The sequence below is a fragment of the Suricata suricatta genome, chromosome 17, assembly GCF_006229205.1.
Source record: "Suricata suricatta isolate VVHF042 chromosome 17, meerkat_22Aug2017_6uvM2_HiC, whole genome shotgun sequence".
Classification (NCBI taxonomy): domain Eukaryota; kingdom Metazoa; phylum Chordata; class Mammalia; order Carnivora; family Herpestidae; genus Suricata; species Suricata suricatta.
The window spans coordinates 18,019,858-18,035,842 of NC_043716.1; the positions used below are offsets into that span (position 1 = coordinate 18,019,858).

The following is a 15,985-nucleotide window of genomic DNA, read 5'->3' on the forward strand; positions in this document are numbered from 1 at the left end:
ATTTTTGTGTATGGTGTAAGAAAGTGGTCTAGTTTCATTCTTCTACATGTTGCTGTCCAGTTCTCCCAGCACCACCTGTTAAAGAGGCTGTCTTTTTTCTATTGGATACTCTTTCCTGCTTTGTCAAAAATTAATTGGCCGTACAATTGTGGGTCCAGCTCTGGGTTCTCTATTCTATTCCATTGGTCTATATGTCTGTTTTTATGCCAGGAAATATCTTAAACAAATAATTGAAAAATGCTTAAATAACTTTAACCTTAATATATTGACTTAAATATCCTGAAAGACAGATTATGGCTTTGAAACCCAATTCAATGATTTATTAGATCCTTGCCTTCAGAAACACAAGTTGTTCACCTGTAATACATGTTAACATTAAGATTTTGGAAGAATTAAGCATATTAGATTGAAAATACCTGGCCTGTTGTAATTGTTATGTAAGTTACTATCATATTTAGGTTGTCAAATATATGTAGGAGGAATTATTAATGATCCGGAAAAAATTGGGGATACTACGTGAAATGGAGAAAACAGGTTTGATTTAGCCTTTAGTCTCATATATGCATTAAAAAATGTATGGAAGAAAGTTTATCAGACTGTTACTGTGATTCTGAATGGTAGAAGCATGGATGATATTTTAAATTTCCCTATTAAATTCAATCTAGTTATGTATTTTTGAAGTTTCTGTAATGACTACTACATGTTTTATACTTAAAAAAATCAGTTATTAAAAACAAAAGAAAAGAAACCTTTGATCAAAAATTCAGGGCATAATTTCTTTGTATTGAATTTTGTCTTTAGTGGACATAACCAGTGAGTTTTATATTAAGTGTCTTTATTTTCACATTGCTTACAAATAATACTGAAATACATGGGTCACCTGAGTGGCTCAGTCAGTTAAGCTTCCGACTTCAGCTCAGGTCCTGATCTCTCGGTTTGTGAATTTGAGCCCCGTGTCGGGCTCTCTGCTGTCAGCACAGAGCCCCCTCTGGTCCTCTGTCCTCCCCGCCTCTGCTCCTCTCCCACTTGTACGCACGCTCTCTCTCTCAAAAGTAAATGAACATTAAAAACAAATAATATTAGAACAAAAGTTTGTATGTAAAAGGAAAGTGTTGGTTTATTTGTTTGTTTTTTTCACTAGTAACTATGACTTGTATTTGTGTTAACTAATTAATTTTAGAGTTAATTAAAAAAATTTTTTTTTCCAGAAACAGCATTTAAATTTAAATCCTTAAAGAAGGTTGCACAGCTAGCAGTTATAAATAGCCTGGAAAAAGTAAGTTATGACCTCTTTGACATTAAAATTTGTTAAATTCTGATGATAAATTTTGCTGTCTTTACCATTTTGAATCAGAAGTTATGAGTTCAGTGATAATTTCACATTAATATTTAGGAGGAATGCATTGCAATATTCTTATGAAGGAGATTAGAAGTTTGTAATATAATTGAGGTTGTATGACACTATTTACTGTGTTATGAAAATATCCCTGCTTTAATACAAAAACATACGTTTTGTTATTTGTAGGCATTTTGGAACTGGGTAGAAAATTATCCAGATGAGTTTACAAAGCTGTACCAGATTCCACAGACTGATATGGCTGGTAAGGATAAGATTCACTTACTCCTCTTTTAAGCTCTTACTTATGAGCTAAAAACTTACCACTTTTGAGGTTATTTTTGTTAAGGTGCTCTTATATCTTGTCAGCTGATATAAAATAGGAAATACTACTTTTCTATTTCAAAATTACCCTCAATCCTTTTCCTTTCCTTTGAGCAAATCGTAAAGGAAGTTTGGGATGAAGCTCTACTCTTTAATTAGAGTTGTGGATTAGATACTTGATGGCTCTTCTTTATGGAGAAAACCATTTTATGTGCTCTGAGGCTTTATTTTATATTTAGGGAGATGTGTATAAAGTGGTAATATCGTTCCATAGAATTCTTGAGGCACAGCTGTGAGGCAGAGACTACAGACGCCTGGAGATGCCTCCCTTTGGGAAGCGGTCCAGTCTCTCTCTGTTTCTTGTGTGCATCACACTTTGCATGAGGCCCTGCGCATTGAGACTAAACACCACGTTTGGCCATTTGACCTTTTCTAGGGTGGATCAAGGCGGCTCTCTTAATACATAGACACCATAGTATTTCTCATCTGCTTACCTGAATGAATTTAATTGTTTACATGAACTTCCAAACTTCTCTTTTAAAAATGTGGCCTTTGGGTTTTTGGATAGTACTGCCTTTTAGTTTAAAGCCAGAGATTTTCTTCTTGTCTAGTAATATCATTTAATTGTATTTTTTATGTAGAGTGTGCAGAAAAACTATTTGACTTGGTGGATGGTTTTGCCGAAAGCACCAAACGTAAAGCAGCAGTTTGGCCACTGCAAATCATTCTCCTTATCTTGTGTCCAGAAATAATCCAGGACATATCCAGGGATGTGGTGGATGAAAACAACATGAATAAGGTGAGGAGGGCAAGATTTTTTCCCTTATGTCCAGATGTCAACTAACGTATTTTAATCGAGGTATGTGTTGCTTTATTTCAGGGGACCATTTCTAAATATGATCTCTTGGTTTGCTGGCCTTGGCAGAGACATACTCATACCTAAATTTATTTGGAGGGGAAATAAATGATACCACTCATTAATTAAAGATTTAAAATAGTTCTTTAGTGGGGCACCTGGGTGGCTCCGTCAGTTGAGTGTCTGACTTCAGCTCAGGTCATGATCTCACGGTTCCTGGGTTCGAGCTCCTTGTTGGGCCCTGTGCTGACAGCTCAGAGCCTGGAGCTGCTCCAGAACCTGTGTCTCCCGCTCTCTCTGCCCTTCACTGGTTCACACTCCTCTGTCTATCTGTCTGTCTGTCTCTCTCAAAAGTAAATAAACATTAAAAAATTAAAAAATAAATAAAACTGTTCTTTAGTTCTGTTCTTTTACCAGAGATATCTAACTGATACTTCTATCAGTGTTAAACAGAGTTTTTCTAATAATCATTGCAAGGGTTGCCCTGTTAGAGTTCAGGGCTTTTGTGTTGTGTTATTTGCATGTACTTAGGTGTATATCTACTTGGTGCTAATGAAATTGTCTAGTAATTCATTTTAGATATTTTAGAACAGTTTTCATAGCATTTTATTAGGAAGGTAAGATACCACATATGCCAATTGTAGTGAAATTGGTACTATAAGAACTGCTCATTTTAAGGGGCCTCTCATAATCTTTAAAAAATAGATCAGGTGTTAATCTTACTGTTTTATTTGTTTGGGTAATACATTTTTTATTTTTTGCTACTTTGGGAGAAATACTCCTAGCTGAGTAAACATAGAACGGGCTCCCACATGACTTGCCTGCGGGCGGAGATGTTCAGAACCAGCTGAATGATTCAGTACTTGGTAGAAACAGTTGGTGGGGAATTTATGCGTTAGATGGCTCAGCGAGGGCGCTTCAGTAACTCTTCAGCGTCCGTGCCGCTGCAGGACCGCACTTCGGTCTGTATCCTCAGTTTCCTTTGTGTGGACATCATTTTTCATGTTAGATGGTTTGGAGGGTGTCCGAAGAGTAATTTTGGGGGGTTTCTGTTTACTGGGAAAATAGAGGTAAAAAGCTACTGTAAATTCAGTTTTACTCTTAAGTAAATTTATATTTCAGTAACCATAGCTACATCTTTGTAGATATTTGTTTTGATTATTTGTATATCTTACACAACTTTCTCATTTTGCATTGAATTGTTTGTTCTTTTCTGATTTGTAAGGTGTTTGTTTATTTTGAAAGAGAGGAAAGAGGGGCGCTTAGTTGGTTAAGCTGCCGACTTGGGCTCAGGTCATGATCTTGTAGTTTGTGAGTTCAAGCCCCGCGTTGGGCTCTGTGCTGACAGCTCAGAGTCTGCTTCAGATTTTGTGTCTCCTCTCTCTGCCCTTCTCCTGCTCACGCTCTTTCTCTCAAAAATAAATAAACATTAAAAAATTTTTAAAAAGAGGAAAGAGAGGGCACAAGTGAGCGAGGGAGAGAGACAGAGAGAGAGAGAAGCAGGGCTCACCCAAAGCAGGGCTGGTGTTTTGCCCTGAGCGGGGCTTGTGTTCATCTGAAGGGGGCTCGAGCTCACAAACCGTGAGATCATGACCTGAGCCCAAGTCAGATGCTTAATGACTGAGCCACCCAGGTGCCCTGTAAGTTGTGTGTTGTCTGTACACTTTTACTTAATTTCTCTTTTTAAACTTCATTTATGGGTTTTTGTTTGTTTGTTTCATTTGATTTTTGCTGTTTAGATATTTAAAATTTATCTGTTGTCAGCTCTTTTCCTTTTTGTCTCTTAGGTTTTTTGGTCAGACTCCTCCTACCCAAGATTTTATTTATTAATTCTATTGAGATATAGTTCACATATCATAAATTCCCTTTTTTAAAGTGTGCAACTCAGTTTTTAGCATATACAAAAAGTTGTGTAGCCATCACCATTATCTGTTTACTACCAGCCCATTTCTATTGTCCCAGAAAGAAGCCTCACATCTGTGAGCAGTCACTTCTTATTCCTCTCTCCCCCAAGCTTCTGGCGACCATGGGTCTGCTGTCCGTCACTGTGGGATTGGCCTATTCTGGACATTTCATAGAAATGGAATCCTGTAATATGTGACCTTTGTATATCCAGAACATCTGAGATTTTTGAAGTTGCTTTTATATATTCTTAGTATTTTTCTAGGTTAAAAAATTTAGATTTTAAAATCTTTCTGGATTTTAAAAAATGTATTATTTATTTTTATGTATTTTCACTCTTTCCTGGTCCCATTACTTATGAGCTAACCAGTGTTAATTGGGTTGGTTGATACGTATCCTTCCATTCATATCTACTTGCTCATAAAAATATTCAAATGAAAATACACATACATGCATAGATTGGTGATGATTATATTCTAAAATTTAAAAAAATATATGTGTATATATATATATAAGTACTCTCTACAGCCAACGTGGGGCTTGAACTCACGACTCTAAGACCAAGAGTCACATGGTCCACTGACTGAGCCAGTTAGGAACCCCAAAATGAAATCATCTTATTTATTTTTTGTTCATAAGTTTCTTTTGAGAGAGAGAGAAAGAGAAAGAGAGAAAGAATGAATCCCAAGCAGGATCTGTGCTGTCAGCACAGAGCCCAACTCGGGGATTGGACTCACAAACCGTGAGAGCATGACCTGAGCTGAAACCAAGAGTTGGACTCTTAACCAACTGAATCACCCAGGTGCCCCCAAATGAAATCATTTTATACGCATTGCACAGCTTGCTTTATTTGCCTTAGAGTGTATCTTGGCTGTTCCTCAAAATAGTTGGTAGAAATCTGATACATTCCTTTAACTGTTAGCTAATATTCTGTACTGATGAGCCTCATTTACTCAACCCTTTGACTATGAATGGATGAATTCTTAGATTTTTTTTTCAGTTTTTTGACATTATATTTAATCCTTAAGTAAATATCTTTGTTCATTATATTTTTGTTAACTGATACTTTTAATTCTAGGGACTAGAATTCCAAAACTAGGATTCTGTGTCAAGGGTATTTGCATTTAAAGCTTTTAATAGTTATTTTTAGATTTATGTTTCCCAATATTTATTGCATGCCACATTTTCACTGATATGAATTAGAATGCCTGTTTTTCTGCATCATCACCAGGACTACACGTTTTTCAGTCTTTAATGAGGGGGAAAAGAGCATCTCATTTTATTCATTGTGATTACTGAGGTTCAGGTTCATTTCTGTTTCTTGGTCATTTGCATGTTTTCCTTTTCATGTCTGTTTGTTGATTTTTTTTTTTTAAACCGGTCTCTTTTTAACTTATGGGACTTTTTATCTCGTAGACTCCTACTTACTGATACCACATTTGATTTACAAGAATGTTTTATAGCTTCCACATTATTAGCTTTTTTGGGAGATTTTTAAAAATTTAATTGTGGTTAGAAAATGGTGGTACGTATTTGCTTAAAAAGTGTCCTGTGATCATCAGAGTAAAATGTGTATCATTTCATTGTGGCACAGAATTTAATGTAAATGTTTAAAACTGCACTTAGAACTTATCTGTAGTTCTCAAGAACTGCCACTGGGGCTTGAGAGTCCCTGTGAATGTGCTGGGGGACATGCTTGGCTTGGCTGCCTGAGCCCCCAGCCCTCATGTAGCCAGCGGGCTCCGGCAGCTGGGCAGAACTCCTCTTAGTCGGTGGTAATCACACCTGTGTCTTTATTATAAAGCAAACGAAGAAACAACAAACAAATAGAACCCTTAGCAGACAGAATTGAGCTTTCATTTACACATTGTTGACTGCAAACTATATGAAAAGTGGTTCTCTTTTTGAGCTTATAATTTTGGTTGTTACTATTTTATTGTATTTTTACTGTATTAGGGAAGATAGTCCAATGGCTGGCCACAATAGAACTTGATTATATGTATGAAACACTAATGAGCCACTGATGGGATAACTGTGGGATGGCCCTCCTCTGTGGTCTCGTAGGACCTTGCACAGCAAAGACTGCCATCTTGAAAACATAGCTTCTGTGGAAGTTGCTTCTATTTTGCTGGCCAAAAGGGAAAACATGGGAAATCATGCTGTTATTTTTATGGGCCAGGCCTGGAAAGACCCTTTCATTCACATTCCATTGGGTAGAACTCAGTCACATGGCCATATTTAACTGCAAGAGAGCCTGAGAAATATGTTTATATCCCCAGGAACCAAGAAATGAAGAAATTAGGAGAGAGAGAGGGAGTCACGGATGGCTTAGACTGCTGTCTCCCTAGAATTCCCAGTTATTTCTTTATGGATGAAAACTGTGTATTAAGAGTACCTGTCCACTAGGAGAATAATGCGGCTCTAGGTGCTGCGAGAAGTGTGGAACCTTACTTGGGCTTGAAATAAGAATAGAACTTAGAAAAGAGAAAGAGTCGTTCAGGCCAGGGTGATCAAGAAAATGGATTGTGTACAAATGTTAAAAGGTGTGTTCAGAAACGTTGGTTAGCCTTGAAGATGGAAAATTCATGCAGGCAGTGATAAGAAGTGAAGATGAAAAGGCAGATGTGAATAATCTGGAAGATACTGTGAGCTGGTTTGAGTTTAAACTTTATTCTACACTTGATCTTAGCCAAAAGGCCAAGAAGCGATTAAACTTTATTTTTTAGGCAATGAGGAAAAGTCCAAAGTTTCGGGTTAACGGTGAGACAGGCAAAGTAGTGTTTTTGGCTGATAAAAGGAAAGTCCAAAGTGGGAGCTAGGTCAAAATAAATATGAGTTCAGCTTTTAAAAATTTTATTTACTCATAAAAATTCTAGTAAAATAGTTTATCCTTTTAACCCTCTTTAAATGTATAATTCAGTGGCATCAAGTTACACTCACAGTGTTTCATAACCATCTCCATTATGTATTTGTGAACTTTTTATGGTCATCTTAAATTCTGTATGTTAAACAGTAACTCCTCATTCCTCCCATCCCTAGCCCTTGGTGACCTCTATCTACCTTCTGTCTCTTTAAATTACCTATTCTGGGTACCTCACATAAGTGGAATCATATAATATTTGTCCTATATATATTTGCAAGTATATATATATATACATATATATATATATATGCACACACACCACATTTTGTTTATATCCTAGAAATTTCTTGTGTGCAGTGGTATTCACTGTGGTTTTGATTTGCATTTTCTTAAAAATTTTTTTAATATAGTTTATTGTCAAGTTGCTTTCCATATAACATCCAGTGCTCATCCCAACAAGTGCCCTCCTCCATGCCCATCACCCATTTTCCCCTTTCCCCCACCCCCCATCAACTCTCAGTTTGTTCTCAGTATTTAAGAGTATCTTACGGTTTGCTTCCCTCCCTCTCCGCAACTATTTTTTTCCCCTTCCCCTCCCCCATGGTCTTCTGTTAAGTTTCTCCTGATCCACATACGAGCGAAAACATATGGTATCTGTCTTTCTCTGCCTGACTTATTTCACTTAGCATAACACCCTCAAGTTCCATCCATGCTGCTACAAATGGCCAGATTTCATTCCTTCGCATTCCCATGAAGTATTCTGTTGTATATATATGTTGTATGTAGATGCACATCTTTGCATTTTCTTAAGTTTTTAAAAAAAGTTTATTTAAGTAATCCCTACACTCAACGTGGGGCTTGAACTCATGACCCTGAGATTAATAGTTGGATGCTCTTCCAACTGAGCCAGCCAGGTGCCCTGATTTGCATCTTTCTTTATTTAAAAAAAAATTTTTTTTTACATTTATTTATTTTTGAGAGACAGAGACAGAGCATGAGTGGGAGAGGGGCAGAGATAGAGAGGGAGACACAGAATCTGAAGCAGGCTCCAGGCTCCAAGCTGTGAGCATAGAACCTGACTCAGGGCGTGAACTCACAAATCATGAGATCATGACCTGAGCCGAAGTCAGACACTTAACCAACGGAGCCACCCAGGTGCCCCAATTTGCATCTTTCTAATAACTAACTATGTTGAGCATCTTTTCATAAACTTATTGGCCATTTGTATTGCTTTGGAGAAGTGTCTATTAAAATTCATTGCTCATTTTAAAATTGAACTGTTTATTTTGTTGTTGTTGACCAGTTGGAGTTCTTTACATGTCATGGATGGTAATCCCTTATTAGATGTCTGATTTGCAAGTGTTTTCTCCCATTCAGGTCATGATCTCATGGTTTGTGAGTCTGAGCCCTGCATTGAGCTCTGCACTGATAGCACAGAGCCTACTGGGGATTCTGTCTCTCCCTTTCTGTGTCCCTTCCGTGCTTGCACTTTCTCTCTCTTTCTCAAAATAAATAAATAAACTTTAAAACAGTGGTGTTCTCACTTTTAGTTCTGAGTTTTGGTAATTTGGGTCTTCTGTCTTTTTTTTCTTAATCAGTCTAGCTAAAGGTCTCTCAAATTTCTTGACCCATTCAAAGAACCTGTTTTTTTTAAATGTTTATTTATTTATCTACTCATTTATTTATTTAGAGAGAGAGCGGGGGAGGGGCAGAGAGAGAGGGGAGAGACAATGCCATGTGGGACTCTAACTCACAAACCGTGAGATGCTGACCTGAGCCGAAATCAGGAGTCTGATGCTCACTGAGCCACCCAGATGTCCCGAGAGCTTTCTTCTTTTTAATGTGAGCATTTCCAGCTACAAATTTTCCTTTTAGCACTGTTTCTGCTGCATCCCATGTTTAGTGTGTTGTGTTTTCACTTTGATTTATTTCAAGATGTTTTCTAATTTCCTTTGTGATTTTTTCTTTAACCATTGGTGTCTAATTTTCATATATCTGTGAACTTTCTAGTTTTCTTTCTTCTGTCGATTTCTAGTTTTATTGTGATTGGAAAAAATATTTCATAGGATTTCAATCTCTTTAAATTTATTAAGATCTTTCTGGTGGCCTAAAAATATATACGGAATATTGTTCGTGTGAACTGGAGAAGAATATATATTCTGCTCTTTGATCAGCTTAGCTTTTGACATGTTATATCTGAGAATTCATGTAAGTGGAGATGTGAAATTTTCATTTAGGAGAATAGCAGAGGGAGAAACTTGTTGGTGAGCTGCAAAGAGGTCTTGAGATCACAAGAATGGGTAAGTTTTGTGAGGAACAGAATGTAGAGTAATATTGCTATATCCTTAGAAGGCTGAAGCTTGAGTATTGTCTGGAGTTCTAGAAAAGGATCGACCGTTTGACATAGACCAGGATCCAAGATAGTATAATATTTAGAAAAATTTGGAAGAGAATATGATCAGCTGAATTCAGGGTGGAGAAGTCAACTACCATGTTTGGGAAGGACTGTTTCTTAAGTTCCTTTAATAACTCAAGAAAGTGAAGAACCAATTCTGATTTGGAGGATTTGAGAAACATTCGATGATGACACCTACTTAAATTATGAAATTAAAATTTTGAAATACCAAGTATGTGGTTTTAGAATATGATTTTTAGCTGCTGATCGTTGGCTCTTTTATGAGGCAGATCTGAAACGTTAGAAACTTCGCATATCGTCTTGTCTCTGTATTTGGATTCTGTAGAAGTTGTTTCTGGACAGCCTCCGGAAAGCTCTTGCTGGCCACGGGGGGAGCCGGCAGCTGACAGAGAGTGCCGCCATCGCCTGTGTGAAACTGTGCAAAGCCAGCACATACATCAACTGGGAAGACAACTCGGTCATTTTCCTGCTGGTCCAGTCCATGGTGGTTGATCTTAAGGTAATTTGCTTTTTACTTCTCCGCTGCAAACTTTGAGAACACTGAAGGGAAAAGAAACTTCCAGTGTTAGTATCATGCCAGATCATAGAGATCATTGCCAACACTGAAGTTCTGAGTATTCTTTGAGGATATGTTCATAGGACCTGATTTTGTGGGTTTTGTGTTATTCAGACTAAATAAAGTGGCTTCAAATATGGCAAAAACACAGAATTAACCAACTTTCTTCAGTTATTGTAAACATTCAGACTTGGTTTTATAGTAATGTAGAAATGAGGGCCTGGAAGGTCCAGTACACATGGTATAGTGAGAATTTTATCAGACCCATGAACCACAGTGTTTCGTGATTTCTGCTTCTTCTGGCACCTGAATGTTATTGCCATCTCTGTGGATGCTGTGTTGCTTTTAAATACTAGTAAAAAAAAAAAAAAAACAACACATGACTGTTTGAAGGCTTCTGTTTTCTCTTGGGATTTTTATAGAACCTGCTTTTTAATCCAAGTAAGCCATTCTCCAGAGGCAGTCAGCCCGCAGATGTGGACCTCATGATTGACTGCCTTGTTTCTTGCTTTCGTATAAGTCCTCACAACAACCAGCACTTTAAGGTGAGAGCTTTCGTTTATCCAGGTATGTGTACCGAGGCTGGTGGTCCTTTCTGGTAAATGTGAAAAGCCTAGGAAGATGAGTTGGTATTTTCAATGCTATATATTAATATTAATTTCTAAGACCTTAAGAATGTGTTCTGTTTTTTAAAAATTTTATTTCCTGTTTCCTTTATTCTCATTTGTGCTATAGAATTTTTTCTCTTGGAAATCATATATGAATTTTTTTTTCCTTTCCCCTGTAGATCTGCCTGGCTCAGAATTCCCCTTCTACATTTCACTACGTGCTGGTAAATTCACTCCATCGAATCATCACCAATGTAAGTCCAAAAGGTATTGCTAAATTACTTAAAATTTTTTTTCTTCCTTTCTTTCTTTCTTTGTAAGAAAGACATTCTTCGTTTACCAAAGATTTTGAACTTAGATGTTTGGTATAAGAAGATTCCTCACAGGTGATTATATCTAGTAACTGATACGTGATTGTATTTTTCATATTCAATTTGACCTTCCCTTTTTGAGGAAGGTGGAGTTATTAATTGGATCCTTTGGAAAGATTAAACCTGAAATATTTTATTTGCATCAAAAGCCCTTGAGAACAGCGCCATTGAGAATATAATTGAACATTTTCATCCCCAAATTCTTTTTTTTTTTTAAGTTTGTTTATTTACTCTGGGGGAGGAGGGGCGGAGAGAGCTGGGAGAGAATCCCAAGCAGGCTCTGCCTGCCAGCACAGAGTACGATGTGGGGCCCTAACCCATAAGCCATGAGATGATGACCTGAGCCAAAACCAAGAGTTGGATGCTCAACCGGCTGAGCCACTCAGGAGCCCCATACCCCCAGACTCTTTACATATTATTTTAATTATTTTAATATTCCTAGCCTTTCCCCAGCATTTGATACATTCTGACTTGACACCTTACCATTTAAGTTCAAAGCAGTGATTATTCATGTTTTAGGTTAGTATAGTACATTTAGAAAACGGTGAGATCATATTTGATCGTACTTTTTCGTTTTCCTTAAATAAATGAAATATTAACACACTTACATAGAGGTGTTGATATACAGAAGCATCTCAGACAAAATGAGCAAGCTCATTAAAAGGTACTTATGAAACTTTGGACTCTGATGTGAATACAGTAGGTAGAAAGATAATGCAACCATATCAGATCTGGACCATGCAGTTAAGAAATCCTGTTCTGATCATGAAAGTAATACTTTGAAGGTTCTCAAGTGTTATTTACCATAGCTCTCCATTTGTCCATTTATGGCTAATCATAGTTATGTGTACATTGCCCATGTTTTTCTTTTTCTCCCTCAAAAAGAGCGTTCATCATTGATAACTTAGATATATTTGTTCTCTTTATAAGCAAATTCCATTTTAAGAGTGTGTCGCTGATGAATTAAAAGTTCCTCCCCACTTTCATTTGCCTTGGACGCGTTGAGTTCAAATGGACGCCTAGTTTCTTTTCTGTTGTCCATTCCTGCAGGGGATAAGTAACTTAATAAAGCGATCTGGTGACACACCGCGTTCTCTCTGGGAGGCGCTGTCAGCATTTTGGGCAGGGCAGCTCTTTGCTGCCCAGCACCGTCTCCTGCCAGGCGTCCCGCATCCGCATGTCATTAATACCGTCGGGCCACTTTCCTCCTCCCACCCCCAGACATGAACAACTGAAATGCCTTGAGGGAATGATACGTTCCTCACTTGAGTATCATTGGGTTCAATTATAGGTATAAATAACACGAAATGTTATTTACCCAAAAGGGAAAGTTTAATGAATCTGCAGATAAGGTATGTTTATATTAAAAACTTAAAATTTTTTTACTCTACTTTTGCCAGGGTAATGAGCCAAGACATTGTATCCTCAATGTTTACTTTCAAGGTCATTTAAGAAAAAGAGGATTTCCCCCCCCGCCCCCAGGTTTATGTGTAATTCAGAATTAAAATATTATTTTTCTCCTTTGACTTATAATACTAAAAACATTCCATTTATTAGAGTGGATGGTTTTACATAAATGCTTAAGACTTGTATTTAATTCTTTGTGGCTAGTTACTTTAATTGTGAAATATTTTTGTCTACAATTGAATATATAGAGCACTTTCAAGCATGGACTTGGCACTGCTGTAAGTGGCTGGGCTGCTCCTCTGTGGGTTAAAGCATGCCTGGAGTGGTACCTTGTGCATGCTCCGTGTCCATGGTCAAGTGGTCGTGCGTCCTTCCGCACTCGGCTCAGTACTGCATGTGTGAGGGTGTGGTGTGTCTGCATCAGAGGTCACGTCTGTATGAAATGACAAACCTGTATCGACTACTTTTTAAAATACTCAGCGTCAGTAACCTTGAACGAGTAACTTGCCAAAAGCATACATTTGAGTCTAGAAATTATCTCTTAAAGGTATGCTTTAGATAATGGTACTTTATCATATTATAGGATGTTTGATAAGTTGTTTCTTGTTAGGGTTGGGTTTTTTTCTTTTTTTCCTTCCTGTGGTTTGAGGCTAATAGATACTGAATCTGAAGTACTTTTTGACTGAAAAGGACTATTTATAAAGTAATAATGCAAATTTATGGAATTGACTATTACAGAGTCTCACTGAAGACCATTGTGGAAATTTGTCTTGAAATCACATGAACTTTTTCTTAGATATTTGGACTCCTACTCTTAAATTGCCTCACAGCATAAAATTTCCTTTTCAATGATTCTTGGTTCAATGCACCTCATAAGTTCTTTCCTTCCATGGTTCTTTAGCCAGATTCACAGATTTTGTTTCCTGTTATCACATTCTCAAATAAAAGTTTTACTGATATGTTTTTGAGGGCTTATGTAGAAGTGGTAATGGTCTGCAGTTTTGTTTGCCTTCTGTGAAACATACTCATACACAAGTACAGTGTTTAGATCTAAAATATTCTACTGTTTCTTCTTAAGAAATCTGAAAGTCTGTTCACTATTTGAATTTTATGATACTGTAAACATTTGTCAGCCTCAAAGACGGTACTTCTAGTATGGTCCGTTTTCTATTATAGCGTGCTATAAGAGATGACTTATAGTTATAAGATCTATGTTACATACTTAATCTTCATTGGCTTCCTGTAGGTTAAATTAGGGATGTTGTTGTAGCTGGGAAATGACAGAAATAGTAACGCACAGATGACCCAGATATCGTAACCATTCGCGGAACATGCTGTGGCTAGAATGGCACTTCATATTTGTTCTGTTTTGTCCCTTATGGGATACAACGTTTCTTTATGGGTAGCTCACATCCTGAGAACGACGTGACCTCTTCCTACCAAGAGGCTGGATCGGTTCTCACCAACTCTTTTGAAAATTTACTTAAGCCATCTCTTGAATTGTCATAGTTTGCTCATACTATGTACTTGTAAAAGGATTGTTTGGCAATAAATGTAGTGTTTTCAAGGGAAAAAAAAAGGAATGTCTACTTTTGTTGACGAGTTTCAGAAGGGACACATTTAGTAACTGCTTCAAACACTATAATTTTTACCAACTACATGATGCCTAATTTTTAGTGCATAATTTATTTGAAAGTGTATCTTTAACTTTTACATTAAAATGAATGAATTCTTGTATTATGAAAAAATGCAATTATGGGAATCACTAAATCTCATGTTAAAATCACGTTATTTTATAGGACGCACCTGGTACAATGGTGCAATTTCAACAGCTATCAAAATAGCATAGTAGTTTCTATCGGGTGACATATGGGATGCATATCTCTTTAGTTAGTTTCCTTTTTTTTTAGTTAGTTTCTGACAGGATATTATGTGGTCAGGAGAATTAGTAGGACCTTTACCTCATTGCATTTTGTGATTATTCAGCCTTCGTTGCTTTAAGCTATAGGAATACAGGCTGTGTAAATTAGTAAATATGTGGAGATCAAGCTATGTGGACTGCTTGGGCGAGTTAACTGACTGAATTGACCAGAGTTTAAAGACTCCATTATGTAACCAAACTAAAATTTGATCATTTGTTAGGAATTAGCTTAGGTAGAGTGAGTCGAGGGAATAGCAGTAACAACCGTACTTTCCAAAGAGAATAGAGTTTCTTCCCTTACAGCTTTGGGGTACCTTCCTAAATAGAGTTCAGTATTCAAATTGTATATCATAAGTTGATTGTATAATTTGCTATCCAGTAAATAGAGTTTGTAATCCATAGTTTTAAGTTAAAGTAATATAACTTGATGCTGCCTAAAATATTCTCACAATTACGGGTGAGGAAATTAAAAGTTGAGGATTTAACGAGCTTAGTTTTGAATGAGAAGGAACTTGGGATTAGGATATGAAGCTCTTAAATCCTCAACCTGTGGTAGTTCAGTCATTCTCTCACGTGTCTCCTCTGCAGTGGGAGCGTCAGAAACCGGAAGCCTGTGTGTTAATCTGTGTGTTAAGTGGGTCCGTGCCTCGTATAATTTCCATACATAGTGAACTTTCATTTTTGTCTTGGCCAATAGACTATAGTTTTATTCATTTTTGTAGTACAGTAATTTTATTTGTTTGTTTACTTAGTTTGAGAGTGGGAGCGTGCACAGGAGGGGCAGAGAGAGAGAGAGAGAGAGAGAGAGAGAGAGAGAGAGATAGAGAGAGTCCCAAGCAGGCTTTAAATTGTCAGTGCGAGGAGCTGGATACAGGGCTCAGACTCACGAACTTGTGAGATCATGACCAGAGCTGCCATCAAGAGTTGGATGCCTAACTACTGAGCCACCCGGGCACCCCCATAATATAGTAATTACTTTTAAAATTAAATGAGGCACTGTTCAAATAAAATAGGCACTAGAAACTAGAATCAGAGCTAAATGGGTGAAACTGACATAGGTAAATATTTGCATAAAATAATTACCTCCAAACAATATTTAGCTATGAGCAGTTTGTCTTTGTGATAATCATTAGTCTTTTCATGTATTGTACCATCATTGCATATCAATTTAAGATTATAGGTTTACTAATAGCTTTATCTCATTTACTAATTTTATGTTGTACTTATCATTGTTGTTCGTAGGCATATAAGTGATGGTTGCCGCATATCCCTTCAACATTGTGTTGAACCACTAATCTTTTCTAAAGCTTTAATAATAGCATTCTTATATGGGAAAATTTATACTATAAATGCATATGTTTCTGAAATGTATAAAAGTTAAACTTGAAAAAAGATTGGCCACGGAATTAGCTTTCTAAAGACTCT

At 37.0% G+C, this 15,985-nt stretch overlaps 1 protein-coding gene across 9 annotated transcripts in view; it reads left to right on the forward strand.

The window, feature by feature from the left end:
- NF1 (neurofibromin 1) overlaps positions 1 to 15,985 on the forward strand; it is a 289,146-nt gene that overhangs the window by 110,084 nt on the left and 163,077 nt on the right. For all 9 annotated transcript variants that reach the window (XM_029926741.1, XM_029926740.1, XM_029926738.1 and 6 more), the window contains 6 exons: positions 1,209 to 1,276; positions 1,526 to 1,601; positions 2,302 to 2,459; positions 10,023 to 10,196; positions 10,676 to 10,798; positions 11,041 to 11,115. In XM_029926741.1, coding sequence (XP_029782601.1) covers positions 1,209 to 1,276; positions 1,526 to 1,601; positions 2,302 to 2,459; positions 10,023 to 10,196; positions 10,676 to 10,798; positions 11,041 to 11,115 — 674 coding nt within the window. The remainder of the gene's footprint in view (positions 1 to 1,208; positions 1,277 to 1,525; positions 1,602 to 2,301; positions 2,460 to 10,022; positions 10,197 to 10,675; positions 10,799 to 11,040; positions 11,116 to 15,985) is intronic.